At 33.7% G+C, this 27,889-nt stretch overlaps 1 protein-coding gene across 3 annotated transcripts in view; it reads right to left on the bottom strand.

Moving 5' to 3' along the window:
• Nucleotides 1-1,846: 1,846 nt before the first annotated feature.
• The window catches only part of HEATR3 (HEAT repeat containing 3), a 45,955-nt gene continuing 19,912 nt past the window's right edge, over nucleotides 1,847-27,889 (bottom strand). For 2 of the 3 annotated variants that reach the window (XM_001371259.5, XM_056812268.1), the window contains 8 exons: nucleotides 24,299-24,389; nucleotides 24,015-24,172; nucleotides 23,664-23,746; nucleotides 22,926-23,062; nucleotides 12,337-12,425; nucleotides 9,860-10,003; nucleotides 7,557-7,733; nucleotides 1,847-3,658 (listed from right to left, as the gene is read on the bottom strand). In XM_001371259.5, coding sequence (XP_001371296.2) covers nucleotides 3,536-3,658; nucleotides 7,557-7,733; nucleotides 9,860-10,003; nucleotides 12,337-12,425; nucleotides 22,926-23,062; nucleotides 23,664-23,746; nucleotides 24,015-24,172; nucleotides 24,299-24,389 — 1,002 coding nt within the window. In that variant the 3' untranslated portion in view covers nucleotides 1,847-3,535. Of the gene's footprint in view, nucleotides 3,659-6,935; nucleotides 7,060-7,556; nucleotides 7,734-9,859; nucleotides 10,004-12,336; nucleotides 12,426-22,925; nucleotides 23,063-23,663; nucleotides 23,747-24,014; nucleotides 24,173-24,298; nucleotides 24,390-27,889 lie in introns of all 3 variants that reach the window. The other variant, XR_458239.3, reaches the window with a different exon arrangement.

The following is a 27,889-nucleotide window of genomic DNA, read 5'->3' as shown; positions in this document are numbered from 1 at the left end:
ACCTTAACACTGACTTATGAGTCACTGAAGCTTTGATTTTAATGATGGGAAATATAACAAACCCCAAAACTTTTTCCCTAAGAGACTACTATACATTTAGAGTCTTTCCAAAATGGCTTAAACTAAAGCTAAAACGGTAGTCTGAATTAAAACACTTCCTCCCTTGGTGGGCCAGAGTTTTGGAAACCATATTTCAAAATTATTCCTGGTTAGACACAAAATTTATATATATTTTTGGTTCAAAGCAAGCAAGAAATGAAATTTGGTTAAAAGATGTTTCTACATTCAATCTGAGAAGCAGTATGGTGTAGTAGATAGCTGGCTTCAAAGCTAGGAAAGCCTGGCTTTCTGTTTTTGATCCCTGGAAAGTTGCTTAAAGTCTCAGGTTTCTAGGAGGTTATGGCTTTGTGCCAATTTGTGTTGGTAGAGGGAGCTTCCTCCGGGGGCAGTTCACAGGTGCCTAGCCTACATTCCATATGCAAAAGTAAGAAGTAGAAAAAGATGTAGTGGGTCCAGGGCCTTTTTGGGGGAAATGCTTTCCATATAAAGACATTTTTCCTTCACAAGTAGCTCTCTCCTTCAATGCCTAATAGGGATCTGAATCAATTTATCCATATTATTTAACTGAATTTTATCAAGGGATTGGCAGAAATTTTAATCTCTCCACTTATGATCAACTCTAAAATAAACCCACCTTAGTTACACAATATTTTTTATCTTGGTTCTCTTGTACTTATACTTACTTATGTCTACAGAACAGAGAGCGCCTTGTTTCAATTGGTTTGAGCAACTCAATTGTTAAGACCAGAGTTAAGAGAAAAAAGTGTTTAACATTGCCATCTTAGAGAAAAAAGCCAAGAAAACTTAACACTATGATAACAAAAGCTTCATCCATGCTTTTTAAGCTAAGAATTATTTGAAATCTACATAAAGTGAAATAACTTCCCAAGTTCAAGGTATTGTTCTTTTATTATGTCATAAACATGTTAAAAACTGATAGCAACAGCAAAGAAATGGAACTAAGAGTTCCTTTCCTTATATAGCACATAAAAGTTGTAAGGATGCTTAAAAAGAAACGAATTTCATTTAGTTCTGAATGCAATTTACCTCTCCCATTTTCCCTCGAGATGTAAATAAGAAGTACTATGTTTAAGTTGGGAAATTTGTCAAATTAATTTGCAATTAAAGGCAAGGCAGGTTTTACTTACATAGAAATAAAGTATAAAAGATTGCACTTGTGTCATTAACTTAAAAAGAATTATTTTATGTGAACAAAATGGCAAGGTAGTGAAGTCAATCGTTTGCAAAATGTTTTTAAATTCTATAAAATATCCTTAAGTAACAATTTTCAATTCATTCTAGTTGAAAATGAAAGATGAAATTCTATGAATAGAGTATATACAACCTGCACGTAGATTTAATATAATCAGTTATTGTCTTGATTTACTTTAAAATGGTATAAAATACATCTGACAATAGAACTGAGCAGGAATGTTATATAGAAATAAGGCTTTTCCATCTTCATAATTCATATGCATATTTGTGAAATATTAAATAATGACAAAACTGAAAAGTTGAGGAATTTAATCAACTGTTTCAAAAGCTGAATTCTATTTAAAATATTTTTTCCTCCATCTTAATGAACAAAAAAGCTTTAGGTTACAAATTATAGCATAAGGATTTTTATCCCATCTTGTACTCTTATCTTAAAAAAATATATACTCACATCATTTAAGATAATTCAGGTATGGGGAACATATTTTCTTAACATTATACCGGAAGGAAGCCTACTGAAACATGAAATATGTATATACACAGGTCCTTGGTATACTTCATTGTGAAATCCTTATTTTGTGTGTGTGTGTGTGTGTGTGTGTGTGTGTGTGTGTGTGTGTGTGTGTGTGTGTCTCTCTCTCTCTCTCTCTCTCTCTTACACACACACACACACACACACAAAATCACTACAAATGCCAGTGGGTTCCTCTAAATGGTATACAAATGAAACTACTGCCCTCCTAGACTACTAGTAAAGTAGTAGTATATTATATAATAATACTATACATGTAAAATAAAATTCTTCTGTTCTGTAATGACTACAGCATAAACAGCTCCAAATATAAAAAAGATTTAAATAGCTTCCCTTTACATTTAGTTGGTTAAAAGATTGCAAATACAAATCAAAATAGTCATTGCTCAGAGTCCACAAATACTTTCACTTCCTTTAAGACTTTTTAATCAATTCCACCAATTGATCCTTTATACAAGTCAATTTCTGGGTCCAGGAATGTATTTATAGGTTTCATATAAATACTGAAGGCTACAATATAACACCATTATAAAATGATGGCAATCAAAAGAAAAATGTATTTTTGAAAATATACTTTGTCATACAATGTTTATTGATAATCTCTGGTTTCTTTCCCCAACACCCAATCTCTTTTCTTCACCTGATCTACAAGAAATCTGAATTATGTTAGTACTATAAAAAGAAGGCATAATATAAATGAAATGTAGATTAGGAGCTAATTTTACAAGCTATAAAACCAGCCAATAAAAATTAATATGCTGTCCATTAGCACTCCCCAATATATTAACTCTGCTTGAATAGTTGAAATGAGATAGATCTCTAAGAGAGATATTGCTATTATCCCTTCTTTCCCTATCAGAGCAAAATGAAGTTCTTTTAGCAGCCAGTCCTCTCTGTTCTTCTCATCTCACCACACCTCACCCCTACCCACTGCACCCCTGCAACTGTAAACCCTTGTCTTCTTATCCTCCGGTCTCAAAGAGTTTGGGAGAAAGTTGATATACTTCAAAAAAAAAAGGCTAGAAAGCACTACTGTAGATCTTGTATGTCTAAAAAATGCTATATACATTAATGAGCAGATATTCAAAGTTTGAATTATCCAAGTTATTAGATATCTGTACAATTTCAATATGAAGTTTTTAAAAAAACCAATGAAAAAACTCCAAAATTCCTCTACTTCCCTAGGCACACTGAATTGAATGGATTCTCATAATTACCACCTACACTATTATTAACCTACTTGTAAATCCCAAATTGGAGTAGCTCACAAATTCAGAAAAAGGGAACACAATTGGGAAGTCTCTATGGATTCTATTTTTAAAATTTAGAAAACTATATTAACTTCCCACCATGAGTACTGTTGAGAGGATCTATTCTGCAAAATTCATCTAAAACATGATCATTTAGTGGTTTCTCTTTTACTTACAGTTTAGTTAAGAACAATTCAATTCCTTTAAAATACGATTTCCCTACGAAATAATGATTATCCACAGGAAAAAAAAATTTAAAGCATAATATCAAACTCTGTAAAACTTTCCAAAGGCATTAAAAACATATAACCCCGCCATTTTTTAATATTTAAAAACTGAAAATATGCAGTTAATTTTTAAAAATTGCATATATTGTAAAATACAAGTGGCATTTGAGATAAAGTAAAGGCCTCCATTTTGTAATAGTAAACACCCAATAGCAATTAAAACAAATGAGAAGAATCGGTTTTCTGGTAGTTCAAGGAGTTAGTCTTTTCTCTACAGTCTCTTGATAAGCAATAAATCTTCTCAAGTTCATTTTCACATTGTCAAGAACACAGAGTTGATCTGTACTATATTTTCCTCTTCCTTCTTTTCGAATCTGTAATTGGGAGGAAAAAAAAGAGGGAAATTTGTTGTGACAATTATTTAACAAAAAAATTTGACTACTATAAATAGAGTAGAGAAATCTTTGAAATGACAGCTACTAGAAATATGGGTGGTATCTCCAATTTCCTCCTCTGAATGACAGAGTACAACTGAGGCATTTAAAGCTCAAAATTAATTCCTTCAAAATTACACCTGCAAAGTCAGTGGTGCATTAGCAGTGAAACAAACTGTTACATAGTATAAACAGCCCAATAATCACAAGAAACAGAGCATCATGGACATCTGGCTAATGCCATTACCAGTATTCAATTTCAGCATTTAACCTCCAGCATATATCATCCTCTAGAGAGTTCTTTGTTAGAAAGCAGTGTATTGGGTTTAATGCAATTTAGGGCTAAAACATTTAATGAAGAATGTTTAAGATAACTGTGGTTTCATTTTATACAATGCTATTTCACAGAAATCCAAGCTTCATCATAAAATAATGAAGTACTCTAGGAGCAAAACGTTTAGCTTTTTTTTTAATTTAAAAAAGAATTAAGTCAGCTACTATATGATAAACTATTTAGTTTAGTGACTTGAAAATGCTGTACAGGTATCAGTTTAAATTCAAGTTTAACAGCAGATTCCCAAAACAAATTACTTTTATTGCACATATAAGACTTTAAAGTTTTTCTTTCTTACAACAGGAAATGTTTTGTGTTGATAAAATTTAAAATACTAACAAAATAAAATAAAACAGGCAACCTGCATAACTTCAAAATGATTAATGTAAAGATTTTAATGTAAAATCACAAACACCAGATCTTTATAACTCGTTACACTAGGGATAAGCAATAGAGACTAGATCTCAAATGTAGAAGAAAAATGCATTCCCACTCCAAGGAATCAATGCTATTTTCCTAAGAAAATGGTTGACAGGCTCTTTTTTGCTTGAGGCTCCCTCTTAGTTATATCTTCCCTCTAGCAACATAGTATAAATTGGCAGTATTATTTATTCATGAGGAAAATTAAAGTATATGTTCTTATAGAAAACTAAGAATCTGAAGTGATCTGAATCCAATTTGGTTGGCAGTTTCCTAAAGGATATGAATGAAATAAAAGCTCTGATAACTCCTTTTAAATTGGAAAGGCTTTGAATATTTATTTACATGTTGTGCCTGGTGACCAAACAATCTAGAAAGGTAATAATGTCAGAAGGTTGGCCACAGCAACTAATGAAAATATTATCTACTGTGTAACACTGGGACAGAGGAGGGACAGTTATGGCTCTTTTATTATTATATGAGTTATTAGCTATATCAGCAATACTGTTCATATCCTAAGTGGTTCAATGGATAGAGAACCGGACTTGAATCAGAAAGATCAAAATGCAAATCTGGCTTCAGACACTCACTAGCTGTTTGCCTCTAGACAAGTCATTCCAGTATCTTTGCTAAGAAAACCCCACGAACAGGTGTGATATGGCCCATGGAGTCATGAAGAATTGAACACAGCTAAATAACTGAACAACAAATTCATTCTATGAAATAGCACTGGATTTAGAGTTAGGTAGGTCAGGGTTAGATTCAAAACCTGGCTGTCATCTACTGCCTCTGTGCCCCTGGGCAGATTACATTCTTGGGGCCCTGAGCTCTAGGGTCTCTTATTTATTCAATGAGCACCAAGTGCCTAATATGTGTGATACTGTGCCAGGCACAGGGGACACAAAGTAAAAAAAGGAAACAGTCCTTGCCCTCAAAGAGCTTATATTCTACTAGGAATTAACAATGTTTCTGGTTTTTTTTTAAATTGAGACAAAATATATGCAAAGTAATTTTTAGAAGGAGGGTCTTGCAGTCTTGCAAGGATAAAAGGTAGGATAAAAACTGGTATCTTATAAGAGTAGTCCCAAAAGTTACGTTTGGAAGCCTAAGGATTCTATGAACCAGAAGAGAGCACTGTTATAAAAACATATAAGCCTATATCATTTGTTGTTAAAAACAACCTGGGGCAGGTAGGTGGCTCAGTGAATAGAAAGCCAGGCCTAGAGAGACAGGAGGTCCTGGTTTCAAATATGACCTTAGACACTTCCTAGCTGTGTGATCCTGAGCAAGTCACTTTACCTCAATAGCCTAGCTAGTCCTTATTGTTCATCTGTCTTGGAACTGATGTTTAGTATTAATTCTAGGTCAGAAAATAAGGGGTTTTCCAAAAATTTTTAAGTTAAAAATAATTGTCTAACTAATCTTGGCCTTCTAGTGCTGAAAAATTGTTTACAGTTGGTACAGAGTATATATGCATGTGTTGGGAATAACTTTCTTAAATGCATATAAGCAACTGCTTTGTTCTGTCAGCTAACCTCTTTTTCAAAATTAGGATTAGGTTAGGTATTAACACTTCTGAGTTCTAGTCTCAGCTCTGCTATTAATGAGCTATGTGTTTTCTAGCATTTCAATGAATTTTTGTTAAGCTTCAGTTTCGAATTCTGTGAAATGTGGAGATTCAACTAGTTTCCCTTATGAAACCTATCTATGCTGTTATTCTGGGAGGAAATTATTTGCACATACTTCGAATAAAAAATGCAGTTCCAAATGAGGCTTATTCTATAAAGTTCTGCTTAGCAAAAGTGATTTTTTTTCCCTTAGTAACTCCTTTTCTGAAAATGAGCGCCTTGACATTCTGAAGAAAATGACATGCAGCAAATATAGTAATTTTGTTTTACTAAAAAAAAATTAAACTTTCAAAAAAGTTTTTGTTTCTGTCTTCTAAACTGGAAAAACTAAAATGCTAGAGCACAGAGTTTAGTGGCTTATAATACCTATTGTAATTGAAAATGAAAACATTTAAAATCAATTTTTCTAGTACTGAATCTATTTTAACATTACATAGTTTGGGTGCAACATCTTAAATTACTTCTCAAAGAATCTACATACTTATGGTTAAAATCCACGTTACATTAAAACAAACTTATTGTAATTCTGTACTAGGTGCTGCTCAGAATATTAAAAAGAACACTTGAAAGTAAAAGAAAAAAGTTAATTTTACAGAATCCTCATTTCCCTTCCTGCTTCCACCAGTGATTTTTTTAAAAAACAAAACTCCACATTTAGATTTCTTTACATTCCACATTACAGCTTAGTATAACTTTATAAAAATTTTACACAAGAGAAAGAAGTAATATAAAGTTTGGATGGAAGAGGAAAAAAGGGATCTAATGCTAGTCAGGACAATTCTCACTAAGTAAATATGCAAGAAACAACAGGGTAATGTAGAACAAAATTACTTACTTAGCCTTTTCTTTAAGTGACCAGTAGAAGATTAATTGGAGTACTAACATGACTTAAGATTTAGTCAATTTACACACAATGTTAGAAACAATAAGAAAATAACCTTCCCGACCATAATCTTTTCCTGTAAGAAAGACCCAATAAAATTACTCTATGGAACATACTAGTTGGCTAGTCAACAGAAATCTATTAACAAATACCTGTGTTACTTATTAGTAAGTACAGTTATGCATTAATCAATGGGATATAAGGGTCCTGTGCTCCAATTCATCATATATATCCATTAAAATACATAATTATGAGGGCACCTGGGTAACTCAGTGGATTGAAAGCCAGGTGTAGAGATCCTAGGTTCAAATTTGACCTCAGATACTTCCTAGTTATGTGACCCTGGGCAAGTCACTTAACCTCCTTTGCCTAGCCCTTACCATTCATTCTTCTGCCTTGGAACCAATATATAGTATTGATTCTAAATTGGAAGGTAAGGATTTAAAAAATAAAATACAGGATTAAAAAAAAAATTATTAATCCTTATGCCCACAGCCTGCTGAAACTGATCTGATTCTAACCACAAGGCTTTAAATTATATACACACACACACACACACACATATATATATACCTTTGTTTTGAAAACTGGCTGGAATTCTTTCAGTGCAGATAATAATTTGATCTCAACTGCTGCCTTTTCAGCCTCTTTACCATCTGCAAAAACATCAAAGATGGCATCTAGAGTTTCTCCGGCTACTACAAGAGAAGAATCTTTGGTGGCTACTTCAAGAAGAAATCTGCCAATAGTCTGAAACAAAATAGAATTATTTATTCCTGAAAGGTTACACTCCAAAAAGCAATTAAAATATTTTTAAAATACATCATAATCTTTAAGAATCAGATGAAAATCCCAAGTATAGTGAAGTTTTTTAAATAGAGTTTTGAAAATTCTGTTCTCAATAATACAACTAAAAATGACATAGACACATATACATTTACTTCAATAGCAAAACTATGCTTCATTTAAAAAAAACAAACAGGAAAATGTTCCGAACTCATCTATTTCAATACAACTTCCACCTAAGTAAATTATTAAATTTATTATAGAATCCCTAAAAAGTAAAGTTTGAACATTCGTACTAGGAATAAAATTTACTCTCATCTATCTGTTTTTGTTTGAAAAACATTTAACACTCTTTTTTTTTAAACCCTTACCTTCCATCTTGGAATCAGTACTGTGTATTGGTTCCAAGGCAGAAAAGTGGTAAGGGCTAGGCAATGGGGGTCAAGTGACTTGCCCAGGGTCTCACTTCTGGGAAGTGTCTGAGGTCAGATTTGAACCTAGTGCCTTCCGTCTCTAGGCCTGGCTCTCAATCCACTGAGCTACCCAGCTGCCCCTTCATTTAACACTTAAAAGAACTACAGATGTAAAAGTCCATGAGCTGTGGGTATATGAGGAAGACTACTAGTATGATTTTTGAGTTGTACTTATATTGTCTTATTGTCCATATCATCTCTCAGGCAAGTCACTTTCCCTCTGGATTTAGAACTTTTTATCTGGGAATCTAGATAAGGCAGTCACTTTGAACTCTAACAACACATGACTCTTCTCCACAGGGAAAAACAAAGACCACAAACCTTTTTCACTGATGCCTTATCACATCCCTTTGTCCCTCCTTAAGTTATAAAAATAAAATCACTTCCCCACAGGCTTTCAAATTTCTAAACTAAGTATGAGAAATATATTTTTATCTTTCTAAACTATAATTATAGACCTTTAACAGGTGTTTAAGAATGTTAACTTTTGGGGGCAGCTGGGTGGCTCAGTGGATTGAGAGCCTAGAGACGGGAGGTCCTAGGTTCACATCTGGCCTCAGACACTTCCCAGAAGTGAGACCCTGGACAAGTCACTTAACCCCCATTGCCTAGCCCTTATCACTCTTCTGCCTTAGAGCCAATTGGCTTCAAGACAGAAGGGTTTAAAAAAAAAAGAATGTTAATTTTTTGGCAAATCATGGCAAATTAAAATTTTCCAAATTATGCCAAGTCTACTACTTCAATTTTTAAAAATCCTACACTAGACACTAAAGGATTATTCAAAAAACTAGATTTTTAAAAATTAAACTTCAAATGAAATATATTTTATCATTTCTACATCTTCAATCACAGAATGAAGTAGGACAGTGAATTGTGAAAATTATATTTAAAGGACACAGCATTTAGTATGGTGGATATTGTGAATTTTAAAAGTTTCCATCTTGGTCTAGCACCCAAAAAATTGTGCACACCCACACTACACGGGCATGTGCTAGTCAATGACAAATCAGAAATAACTAACTGCCCACCTGGGCTGTCCTAAGCTAAGCTAGAGCCAACCATTGGCACTTGTGAGAGACAGGAAGTGAGGTAGGGAACAGCCTCTGGAATTCGCTGACTTCCTGTGGAGAGAGCTAGAGGAGTTGGTATTAGGAGCTTGGAGGGAGAGGACGCCCGCAGACAGCTTTCCTTCAGATCACTCACGTGAGTTAAGGACTGATTCTTTCCACCTTGGCCCTTTGGGCCTAGAACTCACTCTGCCTTGGTCAGAGGTTGAGTAGCCCCTTTCCCTTTTCTCTTCTCTCCTTCTCTCCCTCTCCTTTCCCTACTCCCAGTGTGATTAAACCTCCATAAACTCCATTCTGACTTGAGTGTTTCATTTTAGGAATTTCATAAGTAAATTCCTTGGCGGCCATTGTTCAATATTATAACAATCCCAGAAGCTAAAAATTTTACCCATTACACTATTAAGCTGGCCTTGAAATTAAGAAGGCCCCAGTTCAAGTCCCACCAGTTATCCATTCCAACTACATGGGTCAGGTCACAATTTCTCAGCGCTCTATGTAAATAACACTACAAATTTGAAAACTAGAATTTTATTCTAGAAAAATATTTTACCTTCAATGTTTCAAGGGTACCATCTTCTTTGGATAAGACACTGCCTGTGATTCCTAAAATACTAACGACATTTACTCTAACACCAATATTACTGCTATGAATGCCAGCTTCACATAATGACATCAGCTGCTCAGGAGTCATGCACTGTTGAGAGATAGTAGGGGACATATAATTTCATGTTAGATTGAATCCATTTAGCAGTTTAGGACAACACATTAGATTTCATTAGCATGCACAATGAAATCACTTGTTGAGAAGATACAATATAATTAAAAATCCAGGGAATCAAAAGGCAGATTCCTCATTATGAAATCTAGAACTTTGATGCTATTGTTAATATCAATGTTATCACAACAGTAAACTTAGCCAAGGTCTTACCCACTACTGTTTTGCACTTGAAGATTTCATGAGTCTTTCTTTTGAGCTCATTTTCATATCTTAGATAGATTACATATGTTGTAAACATCATAGGAGATCAACTGCTGTGTTAGACCTAAAGATCTGGATTTGTATCGTGCTGCTATTATATTTGAACTATCTAACTATGAACAAGTCATCTAACCTTTCAATAAAAAATATTTAAAAAAAATAAAGTGAAGTATAAAATAAAAAGCATCCATCCAAATAAAATTCATTTCCAAGTCATTTGGATTCATCTTTCTTAATATAGACTTAAAGATCCTCAGAAAAGATGTATTTTATGTGCTTAAAAATATTATACTAGGGGCAACTAAGTGGCTCAGTAGATTTGAGAACCAGACCTAGACATGAGAGGTCCTGGGTTCAAATCTAGCCTTAAACAACTTCTTAGTTGTGTGACTGTGGGCAAATCACTTGTCCCCCTTGGCCTTATTCTGCCTTGGAAGCAATACTTAGTATTAATTCTAAGATGAAAGGTAAGGGTTAAGGGGGGGAAAAATGGAGAAACTGATTAGGTAGACAACAAACAAAGAGTAGTATATATGATAAACCCGAAGACCCCATTTACTGGGATAAAGAATGAGTATCCAACAGAAATGTCTGGGAAAACTAGACAGTAGTCTAATTATTTTCTTCTTTTCCTCAATTACATGTAAAAACAATTGATGTTTGTTTTATCTTGGTTTTCACTTTCACTCTCCCTCCCCTCTCCTCTAGCCTTGTTGGGAAGGTAAGCAATCCAATTTAGATTTTACATGTGAAATTATGTAAAACATTTTTCCATATTAATTCTTTTGGGGAAGAAAACTTGAAAAAATGAAGAAAGTGAAATATAGTATGCTTAAGTCTGGATTCAGATTCTCTGGAAGCAGCTGACAATTTTTCATCATGAGTCCTTTGAAACTGTCTTGGATCACCATATTACTGGGAATAACTAAATTATTCACAGGTCATAGAACAATATTGCTATTATGGTGTACAATGTTCTCCTGGTTCTGCTTACTTCACTCTGCATCAGTTCATGTAAATTTCCCCAAGTTTTTCTGATATCCTACTGCTCATCATATTTTTAGTACAATAATATTCCATTACAATCATATATCACAAAAAGGACTATTATAAATATTTTTGTACATATAGGTCCTTTTCCTTTTTTTTTCTTTTAAACTCTTTAGGATACAGACCTAATAATAGTATTGCCGGTATTTGATATTTTTCTTAAAAGGTAGCACAACCAATTACCAAAGAAATATTTGGTTAGTCCTCAGTTTTTCTACAGTTGATCTCTCATATGAGTTCATAAACCTTCTACGTGCTTTTAGCTCCTATCAGAAGTAACATGGGAAAAAAACTAAATGTTTACTAAAAAAAAAAGTCATGGCCTGTGATTCCCAATTTAAAATCAGATGAAAATCCCAAGTATAGTGAAATTTTTATAATTAGAATTTAAAAAATTCTGCTCTCAATAATACAACTAAAAATGACATAGACATTATATATTTACTTCAATAGCAAAGCCATGCTCCATTTTAAAAAGCAAACAGGAAAATGTTCCAAACTCATCTATTTCAATACAATTTCCACCTAAATAAATTATTAAATTTATTATAGAATCTCTAAAAAGTAAAGTTTGAACATTCAGTACTAGGAATAAAATTTACTCTTGTCTATCCAGGAATAACAAGGGGCTACTGTTCAGAAGGGTAAAAATCATTAACTGCTTTTTTACTATTTATTTATTGCCACCAAATACAAAGCATAACTGGGCCAATAATCCCTATGATTATTTATAAAGTCAGAAGATAGGTGACACAGTGAATAGAGCACTGGAACAGAAGTCAGGAAGATCTGAGTTTAAATCTGGAATCAAACTCTTTTGAGCTGTGTGACCTTGGGCTTTGCAAATAAATGCTAGCTACTATTAATATTATTATTATTCTAAGAGTTTGTTGCAAGGTCATTCAAACTACAGAAATAAATCATTAAACTTTGCTTACCTGTGTAACAAATACCTTCCACTTAACCCCAAATTTTATACAAAAAAGAAAAAATCTCACCTGAGAAATGTTCTTGGATGCCATTATCTGCAAGAGAGTCCTTAAAGCACTACTTATGGCTTCCAGAAATTCTGTGTGTTTGGCAAAATCTAAACATACACAAAATACAAAAATATAATCCCCAAAACCTCATTTTACAAGTGTTTTGTTTTGTTTTTTACAAGACAGTGGCAAAATAAGTTAGTACACTAATAGCAATACCCTAGTATAATAAGAACATGACATGTCTTTCTTTAATCTACAAATCTGAAGTCCCTATCAGCCTATTTTGAAATGCCTTTCTCTGCATATACATTGATAATTTGTGATCATAAGTTACAGTAATGAAAAATGGATTTTTGTACTTACATTCAAATACAACTATATCTGATATAGAATTTGTAACCCATCCACATGAAGTACAGTCATAAAATTTGGAAAATGTCTCATGTTTTATAATCTGCCTCAGGATCAGTTCTTCTCCATCCCCCATTCCTTGTTGGTTAAGAACAGAAGTGCCTCTTTGATTCTAAGTATTACCTCAAACCAAAATGTCTTTTGAGATTTCTTGCTAACTCACACTGTTCTTTTTATTGGAGAATATTTTTTTCCACATCTGAAGGTAGATCATTTCAAATATCCTTCCCATTTTGAGGAATTGTAATGACAATGCCTCTGTTTAGCAAAATTCAACTATAAAATCAAGGTAACTGCACACATAATATTAATGAGTCATTATTTGAAAGATTACTTTATTTACAACAAATCTTTAAGTTGTTTATGAAGCTGTATAGAAGGAAGACACTACTTTGGGTCACATCTTTTTAACTCTTCTTTGACATCATTCCATTTGATGACCTTCATGAATTTTGCCTAAACACTGGCATTGTCATTACAATGACAATACAGAACTGTCTTTCCTCTCATTTTAAAGCTTAATCTGCATAACATTTTCTCCTTCATTTTAAGTCTTAAACCAACAAAGCAATTTAAATCAAGTCCAGGTTTGTAGTAGCATTTGCTGATTTGTTAAAAGTATAAATGCTCACACAAAAAATTTTGCAGTATGTTGATAGCCTTATAGAGCTGGCTTCAGCACATCCTTACCTCTACTCCTCAGTTCTTTTCTAGGCTCTATCACTCCTATACCCCCTACTCTATTCCCTTCTTCATCTAGATCCTTTGGATTCATATGTTCAATTGTTCTCAAGTCCCTTGCCCCATTTCCTATCAAAGATTATGCCATGTTTAACCTCGGCCTTGGATTACTCCCACATTCTGCTGTCTTTGTGTCTACTCACGTTACTGAATGAAGATGAAACATATTTTTTTTACAAAATTGTGCTGAATGGATCCATTACTATTTTATTATATAATCCCAACAAGGTCCTCACTGCAGCAAGGCAATCCTTTTATATCTCCTTCACTGACTATCTCACTTGCCACAGTAATTTTTGATGACTGTTTTTTTTTTTAAATCCTTACCTTCCATCTTGGAATCATTACTGAGTATTGGTTCTAAGGCAGAAGACTGGTAAAGGTAGGCAACGGGGGTAAGTGATTTGCCCAGGGTCACACAGCTAGGAAGTGTCTGAGACCAGATCTGAACCCAGGACCTCCTGTCTCTAGGCCTGGCTCTCAATCCACTGAGCCAACCAGCTGCCCTGCCACAGCAGCTTTTCTACAACTTTTCATCCCTCCTCAAGCCTCCCACAGCTTCTGAGAACTCTATATATTTCACTCTGAAAAACAGGCTATTAACAAAGATTTTCCTTTTAATCCCTCTTCATATCTTATAACTAAAATGCCTCCTAGCTCCACCTTACCTCACAGAAGTAGCCTTTCTCATTGCTAAGTCAAATTCAAGTTCCATTCTGTCTTTTCTTGCAGATCACCCTCTCCATCATTACTTATACTCACTATATACTTATAATCTTCATTTTTTTTGTACATACCAGGATTTCTTTATCATTTTGTATAACTATCAATAATATAGACAGATGTATTTACCATCCTTTAAATTTGTGGTAGGATGAAAAACATCTGAGAAAATTTGTTATTTTGAAAAAATGTGTAGAGGATACATGGATTTTTATATATATTTTTTTTATTTTACTTTCCTCCTCCCATTTTACATGTAAAAATAATTTCCAATATTTTCCAAAGAATACTGTGTCTTAAATTCTCAACCTCCCTTTCTTCCACCCACCCTCCCCCCACTGAGATGGCATGCAATCTCATAGATTTTACATGTACAATCATGTAAAATATTTTTCTACATTAATCATTTTGTGAAAGAAAACTCAAATAAAATTTAGAAAGTAAATAATGTTTGCTTTGGTTAGGATTCAGATTCTATTAGTTCTTTTTCTGTAGAAGCAAATGGCATTTTCTATCATGGGTCCTTTGGAATAATTTTGGATCATTATATTGCTGGGTACAGCTGTTATTCAGTTGTTTTGGACAGTATTTTTATCACTTTGTACAGTATTCTTCTGGTTCCGCTTCATTCTGCTTCAGTTCATGTTATGTCTTTCCAGGTTTTTCTGAGTTTTTCTCCTGCTTGTCATTTCTTACAGCACGATAGTATTTCATTACAATCATATATTATAACTTAGTCATTCCCCAATGTGAGTTAGCCTCACTTTCTAATTCTTTGCCACAACAAAACAAGTTGCTTTAAATATTTTTGTGTGTCTATAGCTATATATATATATATATATATATATATAGAAAGAGAGAGAGAGAGAGAGAGAGAGAGAGAGAGATATCTTTCCCCTTTTCATTTTTTATCTCTTTGGAAAATAAATGTACTAATGATATTGCAGGGTCCAAGGCTATATAGAGTTGTTCGGGCATAGGCCCAAATTATTCTCCAAAATAACTGAATCAGTTCACAACTCCCCCACAGTGCATTTATTTGTGTCTCAACTTTCCCATATTCCCTCCAAGTTCTGTCTTTTTCTTTTTCTGTCATAAGTCAATTTGATAGGTTTGGGGTGGTACCTCAAAAGTTGTTTTAATTTATATTTCTCTAATTAAGTGATTTATGGGCTTTATTTTTGTACAACTATAGAAAGTTTCAATTACTTTGATAACTGCCTGTCCATATCTTTTGACCATTTATTAATTGGAGAATTACTTGTATTCTTATATGTTCAACTAATTTCTCTATACATTTAAGAAATGAAGCTTTTATTAGACTTGTAAAAGATTTCTGCATCATTGTGATTACTGTGTATTATATTACTCTGTCCCATTTACACTTTAGTTTTTGACCTCCACAACCCACGATTTTCTATTAGCCTCTCTCCCTTCCCTTCTCTTCCCCTTCCTACTTTCCTGTAGGATAAGACAACTTTCTATATTCAATGATTGTGTATGTTCTTCCCTCATTGATCCAGTTCTGATGGCAATAAGGTTCACATGCTTTTCTCCCCAACTCCTTCTCCACTGTAAAACTGATCTTTCATGCCTTTCTTATGCATGTTTACAATTTTGTTTTTCCTTTCCTTCTCCTCCCAATGCATTCCCTGTTCTCATAATTTTTTTTATATCATCCCATTGTCATTCAAATCACACCCTGCCCTCTGTCAAAGTTCTTTGAAGTTACGAGAATCATCTCCCCATGGAAGGATGTACACAATTTAACCTTGTTGAATGGCTTCTGAATTCTCGTTCCTATTTATATTTTTATGCTTTTCTTGAGTCAAATTTTCCATTCAGTTCTGGTCTTTTCAATAGGAAATGCAATAAAGTCCTTTATTAAATACCCATTTTCCCACCTAAAGGAGTATGCTCAGTTTTGCTGAGTAAGTCATTCTTAGTTGAAGCTCCTTTGCCTTCAGGAATATCATATTCCAGGCCTTCCAATCCTTTAATTTAGAAAACGCTAAATCTTGTGTTATCCCAACTATAGCTCCATGATATTTTGTTTCTTTTTGGCTGCTTGAAATATTTTCTCCTTGACCTAGAAGTTCTGGAATTTGACTATAATATTCCTGGGAGTTATCCTTTTGGTATCTTTCAGGAGGTGACCAATGGATTCTTTAAATTTCTATTTTCCCCTCTGGTTTTGGAATATCAGGGCCCTTTTCCTTGATAATTTGTTGAAAGATAATGTCCAAGTTCCTTTTTTGAACATGGCTTTCAGGTGACCTGACAATTCTCAGATGATCTGAATTCATTTTTCAGATCACTTTTTTTTTCTAGTGAGATAATTTTTCTTCTATTTTTTTCATTCTTTTGACTCTGTTTCTTGATGTCTCATAATTATTAGCTTCCAGTTGCCCAATTCTATTTTCTAAGGAATAATTTCATGATTTTCTTGAGTCAGCTATTGTACCTCTTTTTCCATTTGTCCAATTCTACTTTGTAAAAGAGTTCTTTTTCTCATTAAATTTACATATTCCTTTTCCCAAAGGGCCAATTCTGCTTTTCTAAGTTGTTCTATTCTTCATTGGATTTTTGTGCCTCTTTTACCAATTGGCCTATTCCGTTTTTTAAGATATTAAATTTTTTTCAGTTTTTTTTTATGCCTCCTTTACCAAGTTGTTGATTCTTTTTTCATGATTTTCCTGTATTATTCTCATTTCTGTTCCCATTTTTTCTTCTTTTCTTTCTCAATTTCCCTCTCTTATTTGATTTATACATTTCTTTTTGAGCTCCTCTATTAATTCTTTTTGGACTTGAGACTAATCCATATTTTTCTTGGAGGCTTTGGATACAGTAGTGTTGACTTTGTTGTCTTCTGTTCCAAGTTTGTATTTTGGTATTCCCTATCACCAAAATAACTTTCTATGTCAAGTTTCTTTTTTGTTTGTTTACTCATTTTCCAGGCTTCTGCTTTCATTTTAATTTTTTTAAAAACTGTTAAAAGTTGGGCTCTACAGAACCAGGAAAACATTTTACACAGAGACTGATACACTGTGGTACAATCAAAGGTGATGGACTTCTCCATTAGTGGCGATGCATTGTCCCTGAACAATCTGCAGGGATCTAAAAAACACTATCCACAAGCAAAGGATAAACCGTGGGAGTAAAAACACCGATGAAAAGCAACTGCTTGAATACAAGGGTGGAGGGGATATGACTGAGGAAAGACTCTAAATGAACATTCTAATGCAAATACCAACAACATGGAAATGGGTTTGAATCAAGAACACATGCGATACCCAATGGAATCACACGTGGGCTATGGGAGAGGTGGTGGGAGGGGGGAGGGAAGAAAAGAAAATGATCTTTGTTTCCAATGAATAGTGTTTGGAAATGACCAAACTAAAAAAATTAAAAATAATAATAATAAAAAAAAAAGTTGGGCTCTATAAGTGTGGAAAAGGGAGCACTAAAGCAAGCTTCAAGTTCTTTGTGCAGCCACCTTCAGACCAGGCTCTGGGGATCTATCTACTTTTAGTTCTTTCAACATATTGTGCTCTGGTCTGTGAGTAACCCCCACCTCTCTTTTTCCCCTTGGAATTGTGACCAGGGTTCCCTATTTCCCCTATGACTACAAGCACTGGTATCTGTTAGTGTTCCTTTTCACCCTGAGATCACACACACATTCTGTGACCTGGTTTTGTGTACAGACTATGGGACAAAAGTCTTGTACCCAAAGCCTCCAAAGGAACTCCTATAATTTCCTTCTGCCCAGTTGTAAAACACTTTCTTATACACATATGGCTGAAAGTTGCAGAAGCTTTTGCTGCTGCTTCAGCTGCACTCACAACCTGTTGCTCCAGTGGGGCTTGCCTTGGAACATTGTACTCTACCTCCACCCCAGTGCACTAGGCCTTCTAAGTTCTTTTAGGCTGAAAAATTACTTCACCTTGCCTTCTTGTGGGTTATGCTGCTCCAGGATTCATTCTGAGGCTTTATATCAGTTTTTTGGGGGGAAGGAAATTTAGTAGAGATCAGATGAGCCTATAGGTACCTCTTCTACCATCTTGGCTCCATCCCCTGATTCTGCATATTTTCAACAATGAAGTGGAAAAGAGCAAATGCCTCAAAGTTTTAAAAAATACTTTAAATGCGTCTAGAAATTAAATAATTTAAGATCCAATTACATAGTAATTGAAAAAAGATCTTTCCATTCTCAAATATATACTGAATGTATAACTATGTTAACGGTACTCATGACCTTTACACTCAAGTTGTAATTTTACCTGTGCAAACTGTTGGAGGAAGTAGACAAAAACACACCACTGTTACATTGCTACACAACTCCTGCAAAAATACTTCTGACCAATACAATATGTGAATTTTCCATCTGACTCATTCTAATTTCTGTAGTTTACTAAAGGATAATAAGGTGGTTAAAGCCAGGGCAAAAAAAGGAGGAAAGTATGGGTGAAAGGTATAAGATATAGGATGCAAATTTTTGATCAATAAATAAACTGAAATTTTAGGTGACAGTCTACTTTTCAAAAAACTACTTGTGATTCTCTATCTTGTGTTATTAGTTTTTGTGCATTACTTATTATTGAGAACAGTGGCTCAAATAAGTGGCCTGATTACAATTTAAACAATTCTTAAATCATTTGTTTTTCCCAAATAAAATAGTTTAATTGTAATAACATCCCTGATTAATCTTTCCAGCCCACAATTAAATTAAAATTATCTTCCATGAAGTAGTAAATTTACCTGTTTGAAACACAAATGGGTAGCATTGTAATATGCATTTATATATCCTTGTTGAATTAAATCTGCATGGTTTTATGTTCTATCAGGCTTGATTACAATTCACATTAAATTCAGACTATAAAATACAATATAAAATAAATTCTCAAAATGCCATAAGCTATGGCTGGTAATAAATAATGATAGCAAGGGATATTTAACATTTATGTAGTGCTATCAGTCAAAGCTACATATGAATTCTAGGATACAAGTAGGATTATGTGATTTTTTAAGGATCATCTAATCTAAACCCCTTATTTTAAAGATTTTGTAACTGAAGACCAAATTTCACTGATTTTACCCAAGATCATGCAAGTTCTAAATGGCAGAGGAAGGATTAAAAAACCCAGGCATTTTGACTTCAAATCTAGTGCTTGTTCTAATAAAGCAGCAAAACACAGAGTAAGGGAATTTATTTAATTTGTAGCCTATTGACTAATTTGCCCTTTTATAAAAAATCCTGACCAAAGCCATTCTCCAAGAGATGAAATGGTCCAGGGTATAAACCATCAGTTCACAGAAAAATGTCAAATTACTAACCATATGAAAGAATATTCCAACTAATATAATAAGAGAAGTGTAATTCAAAACAATTCAGGTTGTTTTGCCGAAAACTGGCAAAAATGACAAAAGATGGGAATAGTCATGTTGAAAGAGTTGTGGGAAAATAGGCAAAGAAGTGCTTATAAATAAGGTAAAGAAGTTGGTAGAACTGTGGATCAGTACATCCATTTTAAAAAGCTACTTAGAATCATGAAGTGTCTAAAATATCCACACCCTTTAACCCATAGTCAAAGGCATACTAGCCTTATATCCCAAAGAAACCACTGAAAAGAAGAAAATCTTCACATATCCAAAAATATTTAAAGCAGCACTTTTTGTGATAGCAAAGAATTGGAACAAAGGAAATGCCCATTGTTAATGGCTTAACAAACTGTGGTCTATGAATGTAATAAACTATTACAGTAATGTAAAAAATAACAAATGGAAATTAATACAGTAAAAATTAACAAATGGAATTAATACAAAGAATCATGAAACTAAACAATACATGAACCTGAAGCAAAATTAAGTGAATACAGCCAAGAAAACAATATACATGGTAACGATCTACAACAGAAATGGAAAGAACCATAAAAACTCTAAAAATGTCCTTTAAAAGTCCTTACCAATTAAAGAGATAACCTAAAGAACAGCTACTTTTTTCAAACTACTGAGTCCAGTGCTAGTTGCCAACTCCTTCCATTGTGCTCCTTGAAATTCCTAGTCCATTCTCAACAGATCTCCTTTTGTCCAATAACTCTTCCTATCACTCTTCTTTACTAGCTCTGACTGTAAGTCTCTCTCACTCTGTCAGTAGTCCTCCCTATCACTGGCTGTACTTTCATTTACACCACTGAACAAACTAGTCCAAGAAGGGGAGTTGGAATATTCATTGCTCTCCACTGCCATTTCTAGATTCTCCCGTTACCACAGGGATTCCTAATTTGAGACCCAGGAAGTAATTTTGATAACTGTATTTCAACATAATTGGTTTCCTTTATAATCCAGGGTATTTTATTTTATGAATTTAAAAATATTGTCAGAAAGGGTCCATGCTCCATCAGATTATCAACTGCGTTTGTTACACTCCTCTCTATCCAATTGCTTTTCTTCCTTTACACAACAGGCCCTTGTTACCTCCTGCCTTAATTACTGCAATAGCTTCCTAAACTGATTTCCCTGCCTTGGATTTTTCCCTATTTCAGCCCATTCTATGCGCTTAATGCCCCATGACTTTTTAAATTATATACTTAATAACCACCACCACCAAAGAACATTTCGCTAAACAAATGCATAAAAAAGATTATGTATAAGAACACAAACTCCACATTATTTTACAATTTGCTTTTAAGATATGTAAATTATATATGTATACTAATATAAGCATCCTCTGCTTTTGAGTTCCCTTTGGATTTGTTTTATTTGGATACTTTTTGTGGCTGTTTTTTTTTTAAAATGTAATCATGGTATATATTCTCTTTTCAACTCAATTTCTCTAATTTTCTTTATATTTCCAATATTTGTCATTCCAATTACATTTCACAATCTATTCAGCCATTTCTCTCATTCATTGCATTTGTTATTTTTAGTTATTTTGTCATAATAAACAAAGTTTCCATAAATATTTTCCTACATAGCTTTTTACCTTTTCAATAATGCTTTGTGAAGACTGGATTTAGCTATCTCCTGATTGTAACAATGAAGGTATTTAGCTCTTCCTTGATAGTGAAGATAAAATTGTAATCCCCTATCTATTTTTAGATTTTAATCCCCAAAGTGTAAACCCAGTATTTAAAGTAGATCTACTGATTTTAACCACAAAAAGATGTGAATTAACCACAAAAGATGTGAACACCCATTTCAAACACTGAGTGGAAGGTCTGTGACCTACCTGTGAAAGAATGGGCAATCCTGGAGAGAAGTGTCTACGGTGATTGGTAGACATAAAATTTAGGGGAAGTGACACAAGACTCGGAAAAAGGTCTTTAAATAGAGGAAACAGAGGTACATGAAGATAAGATCAATCAAGATTCAGTCACTTGGGAGTTGGACTGGAATCAAGATCTGTCACTTGGGCTTGTAGTGAAGAAGAGTCACTCGAAAGAGAGACTAGAAGACAGACACTCAGACGTGGAGTGAAAACACTTGGCTGTGGAACTGGACCCCTGGAGGAGATCGTACCGACCTCAGACTACTTCCTTTTAGATGGTCACCATGATGAGTGAAAGGCTGACTTAGTTTCCTTGTCCTCTCTGGAGGTATGAACCTCTGGGAAAGTCCCATCATCTTGAGACTCCTTTCCCCAGGCTGGGACCTAGAATTTCTATCTGGCTCTGAGGAAGCCAGAGCTCTCTCTCCCTCTCTCTCCTTTTCTCTCTTCCTTAATATCTTCCCTCTATTGTAAAAATAAACTACATAAATTCCATTCTACCTTAGTAATTCATTTTGGAATTTAGAAATTAAATCCCTGGTGACCACCAATTAAATATATTCAGTCCAACCATAATAAATTTAAAAGCTTTTAGGGCCTACTCCTAGTAATGGGATCTCTAGGTCAATAAGCATGAATAGCTTTACAGCTCTTAATATATAATTCCATCTAGTTTTCTAAAAAGAAAAAGAAAAAAAAAGGAAAATTCATAGCTGCTCTAGCAATGTAATATTAGGCTTGTTTCTCCATGTTCCTATCAGCATCTCATTTGATCACTTTAGCCCAGCTCAAAGTGACTTTTAAATAAAATTCTACTGGCTTCTGTTGGTCCTTAGGATAAAATATAGACTCCTGTTTTAGCTTTTATTTTTATTTATTTTTAGACCCTTACCTTCCGTCTTGGAGTCAATACTGTGTATTGGCTCCAAGGCAGAAGAGTGGTAAGAGCTAGGCAATGGGGGGTTAAGTGACTTGCCCAGGTCATACAGCTGGGAAGTGTCTGAGGCCAAATTTGAATCTAGGACCTCTCATCTCTAGGTCTGGCTCTCAATCCACTGAGCTACCCAGCTGCCCCCTCCTGTTTTAGTTTTTAAAGCCTTTTATAACCTATCTTTCTGGATTCAATGAGCATTACTTCTTATCCCAAATTGTGACCCTGCCAAACTGTCTTGTCTCTGCTCCTTGTACACAATTCTCCATCTCCCACCTCTGTGCTTTTGCCCTGACTATCTTCTATTCTTAGAATACAAATTCTGAGAGACCACTTAAACCTTCCATGAGGGTTTTTTAAACTAATTTTCTTAATCATGTGCTCTCCTTCTTCAGTGATTGGCACATAGCAAGCACTTAAAAAGCCTATTGGTTGATTAAATTTGCAGGCTGGTTTGTCAACAATCCTAATTCTCTGACCCTTAAAAATTTAGATTAAGGCTAACTTTCACAATACAGCTTAAACATTTACCTGGCTGAGAAAAAGCAAGCTGTGACAGGTGCTGTGCAAGTGTCTGAAGTGCTGGGGCTCCTCCAAGACAGTCTATGTCTAAAACAGATAAGATACTGTGAAGGCACACAAGGGCTCTACACTGTATAGTGTTCATCCTGAAACAAAAGTACAATGATAAAGTGATGATCAGAAGTCAACAATTTGTTATGAATTTTTCATTTTTCTAAAGTGACAAGACAATGGAATTGAATATTAACAATTAATGTAAATTCTACATTAAAATTAATAGTGACTATATATTTGGTGAAAAGAGGATGAAATCTGTGGTAGTTAGTACAGGATGAATCTTGAGGTAAAATGAATTTTAAGGTCTTCCAAATCAAATAACTTGTGCAATTATGATGTCTTCAGAGCAATTCATTTTTTTAAACCCATACCTTCTGTCTTAGACCTGATACTATGCATCAGTTATAAAGAAAGAAGAGGGTAACTGTTAGGCAATTAGACCTAAGTGACTTGCCAAAAGTCACACAGCTAGAAATTGTGTTTTGAGACCACACTTGAACCCAGGACTTCCTGTCTCCAGGCCTGATTCGTTATCTATTGAGTCACCTACCTGCCCCTAAAGCAAGTCACTCTTGTATTAGAGATATGGTATCTGCTTATAAATTTAAAAATGGTTTAATATACCCTAATTAATGAGCCATAATTTCCTATAATAAGATGAAACTGTGTTACAAGTATAAAAATTCCTACTTTCTAATCAATGGCTTCCAAGTAGGATTTCTGGAACAGATGTCAATTGCCACGCTGTTTGGAAAGGCAATTTTCTCAACAATCTAGGGGGCAAAAAAAAAGGGCAATAAATTACAACACACTAGCATGATTTCACAAGTTTTCACTTTGCTATTAATACCCAATACAATCTCATAGTTAAGAAATTACTGAAATTACTTTAAAGGGATTTATTAGTTGATTATTGCCAGTCCCCCTCCCCCCCAAAAGAGGAAATATAGGCTACTACATGTTAGATGGGTTTTGACTATAACATGATTTATTTCTCAAGTCCTTCACATTATCCCAAAATACTAGAAGAAAACAGTTTACCTTTTTGGGAATGAGGTAGTTTGTAAGAGCAGTATGAACCTCAGCAGAAAGGCAGAGTGGGGACATTAGTTGTCCATTGGATTCATTGAAGGAATTATCCATAAATGCATCACTTTCATCACTGCTAGAAAACTCATCCCACTCATCATCAGAAGGATCTGAGCATGAACAATACAAACCACAAATAAATAACAATAAAGTTCAAATATAATCTAGCCCCCTGCCCCATTATTTCATGGGGAAAAGGCTACACCCAAAATGCAAACTTAAAACAAATAACATACCTTCACTGCAACACATGTTGACAATAATTTCTAGGGCAATCTGCTGAGCAGTGAGTAAGGCTACTGTCTGTTTCAATTCCTTTTCATTTGGCTATAAAAGAAAATAACAAATATTCAATTTTTGAAAAAGAATTCTGTGATGGCATTTGGCTGACTTAGAAAGACTACTTTCTCATCTGAAACTAGGCACTGTAGAGAAAAAGAGTAGAAAAACTCAAAAAGACAAAGATACAGAAAGTCTGTAATTATAAGCTATAATAAACTATAAGTTAATGATATTAAGTTTAAGATAAGAGTTGGCTCATTCTAAATACATTGTTGCAAGAAAGATGGAAGTCTTTTTGGAAAGTCTGTTATTACAAGGGTTTGGTTTTTTTTAAATTTAATTTAATTCAATGATTTAGAATATTTTTCCATGGTTACAAGACTCGTGTTCTTCCCCTTCCCTCCCCCAACCCTCTGTATCTGACGCACAATTCCACTGGGTTTAACATGTGTCACTGATCAAGACCTATTTCCATATTATTAATATTTGCACTACTAAAAGGGTTTCTAATAAGTGTTATGCTATAACTTTCTTATGACCAAGAAAACTTGGTTAAAAAATAAAATCTATAGTTTTTTGGGGGATAAGCATATTTATTTTAATTCATTACATACTTATAACAAGTTATGTTTATATTGTTATTGTTATATATTTTATATATATGACTAGGATATATATGAAATACATAGATATATACATATGATTAGGAAACCACACACACAAGATTGATTGCAGAAAGTATAATTTTAGCTGAGACTTGAAGCAAGGGAAGCAAGGAAGTGAAAACAGTGCTGACCATACAATGTTATTTTAATTGTGGGAGGAAACTGAAATAATCATAAAAACCTAAAGACTTTTAAAATTATTTTTTTAAATCAGGCTTAAGACCATATCTAATTAAGGATTCCTAATGATAGGATTTAAGGTGGATATAGTTATCATGTCCCTATATTAAAATGTTAAGTTTATTTTTGTTTTGTCCCTTACGATTGTTCACTTACGTTTTATGCTTTTTTATGTTTCCTTGACTCCACTGTATAACATTAAAGTTCCTATGTAGTTCTGGTCTTTTCTTAAGGAAAGTTTATTAGTCTTCTATTTCATTAAAGATTTATTCCCTTGTAGGATCATATTTAATTTTGCCGGATAAATTATTCTTTGTTATAAGTCCATATTTTTACTTTCTGGAATATAGCATGCCAAGATTTCTATTTTGTAAGTCTGGTGGCTGCCAAATCTTGTGTGATCCTATGTCTCCTAAATACTCGAATTTTTTCTTTCTGGCTACTTATAATATTTTCTATTTTACCTGGAAGCTTTGAATTTTGGGCTATAATTCTTGGAAGTTTTCAATTTCAGGGTTCTTTCAGTAAGTAATCAATGGATTCTTTCTATTTCACTTTGCCCTCTATTTCAGGCTCTTTTTGCTTATTTTTTATTTTAGCTTTTAGATTGTCCAATGATTCCTAACTCTACTTTCTAGGATATTTGTTTTTACTATAAGATACCTTGCAATTTCTTCTATTTTTTCAGTCTTTTGACTCTGCTTTACTATTTCTTGCTATCTAACAGAGCTTCTATTTGGTTCATTCTCATTTTCAGTGAGTTTATTGCTGGAAAGGTTGTAAAATTGAAAGAAGATTAAAGTGAAAGCTACCGTTTTTTTATTTGAAGAGAATAGTAAAAAAAAGGAAATGGTGCCATTTTAGGTATTAAACTATATCAAGTTTTCTTTCTGAAAGAAAGTATTTAATTTATATATGTTTTAATTCTAGATAAAGAGAGAAGTTTTTTAAAAACCGTAGTATCCAGTAAATGTTATTTTTGGAAACAATGATTTTTGTCACTAAATGTTCTATTGTTTCACATATATAAACAGAGGCTAAATAAGAATGTTATATATTTTAACATAAATCCATTTAGAGATTATCTAGTTTCATTAATTTTCATAGTGCTTTCTTCACATGTCAACTGAAAGTCTGCAATAAACAATATTTGTTGTATGTTTAAAAAAAACAACAACACAAGACCTGAATGAAATATCACATTAACAAAATTTCTGAATGATAACGTGTTTTAAAAATTAGCAGTCTGGCTATTTGTAGCAATATCCATTTTTGGTGATAATACTAGTAAATACATTTTATGTTTCAACAATCTCAAATATAGAGAAATATGCTTTAAAAAAACCAGTCCTCTTCCTCTTAGTATTTGTAATCAAGTCTTTTTCAGATAGCTACAGCATTGTAAAAGGTCTAAAGAGTATTGGAAAAGATCTCCTGTTTTCAGGGCAAAGTAAAACTGCTCTTCTGTTCTGCCTTACTTCATTTGTTATAAGATGCTTATTACAATGGAAAGATTGAATAACCTCTACAAAATGAAATTCCCGTAAGGCCATTCAATTTACTCTTTCCTAGGGTCTTGGCACACTGCTATTCCATTTCCCCCAAAAGAATTCCTGAAATATATATTACTTTTGTAGGAGTACATCCATGGGTGGATAGCTATGATAGGTAGTATAGAGGGAGGATTCCTTTATGTTATTTTTACCTTTTCAGTAATGATTAAAACTAAGCAGATCAGTATTTACTTAGCTTTCTAACAGTATATAGAATGTCGTTTCATGGACTTTTAACATAGATTAGAAAAAATTTTTTCTTTTAAGTCACATTTTTAGATTCATACTCTACCTCAGTGCCTCAAAGGCCATAAAATTCATAGGTTCTGGTCACACTCTTTAAAGCAACAATATTAACTAACTTTGCTTATCTTTCTGTGGTGAGTCTTGCTTTCAAGTTAAGCTACTTGCTTGAACCTTTTGTTGTCATTTAGAATATAAGCCATTTGAGGGAAAAGAACTATTTATCTCAACCAGCATCTACCAGAGCACTGGACACAGTGAGCTAAATAGATGTTTCTTGAAAGACTACCATTTTAATTTACTCTTATAGATTGGCAGGGGCTGGGCTCTTAAATCAAATACTTAAATAGTTCCTCAGGAAAGATGAGTTAGAAAAAGAATTTAAAGTTTAGATAGGATGCAATGGTGGATATGGGAAACTACATACATTTCCTCTCCTCTATTGATTTTACAGCATAGAGCTTCATTCAAAAGTTTTAATGTGCTTCATTTTTTTTCTGTATTTCTGTATTGTAAATTTTCTAAGACATGGCAAACTTATGTGAAAATAAGCACATTATTCCAAAGTCTTCTGATAAAGACCTAGGCAAACCTCTGATGTTTGAAGCCTTATCTGGCAGAGATTGCCACTGGTAACAAAACTTACCAAGAGGTCAATGGACCTTGTGCTTATGATCTGGGAATAGCCTATATGAGTTATATTTTTTTGGAGGATAACAGAAGCTCTTAAGAACTCTCAGTGGGTAAGCGCTATGGAAATGTATCTGTTTTGAGAAATCTTTTGGTCTAAAAGATGAAACAATGCCAACCTTACTTTCTCAATATTTTCCATTTTGCTACCATTCTCTAGAATCATCGTTATCTGAATCAGTTAATGGGAGAAATAATTTGTAATAACATAGGC

Source organism: Monodelphis domestica, chromosome 1 (assembly GCF_027887165.1).
Source record: "Monodelphis domestica isolate mMonDom1 chromosome 1, mMonDom1.pri, whole genome shotgun sequence".
Lineage (NCBI taxonomy): Eukaryota > Metazoa > Chordata > Mammalia > Didelphimorphia > Didelphidae > Monodelphis > Monodelphis domestica.
The sequence above is the reverse complement of the archived record's forward strand: the minus strand, read 5'-3'. Positions and strand labels throughout refer to the sequence as shown.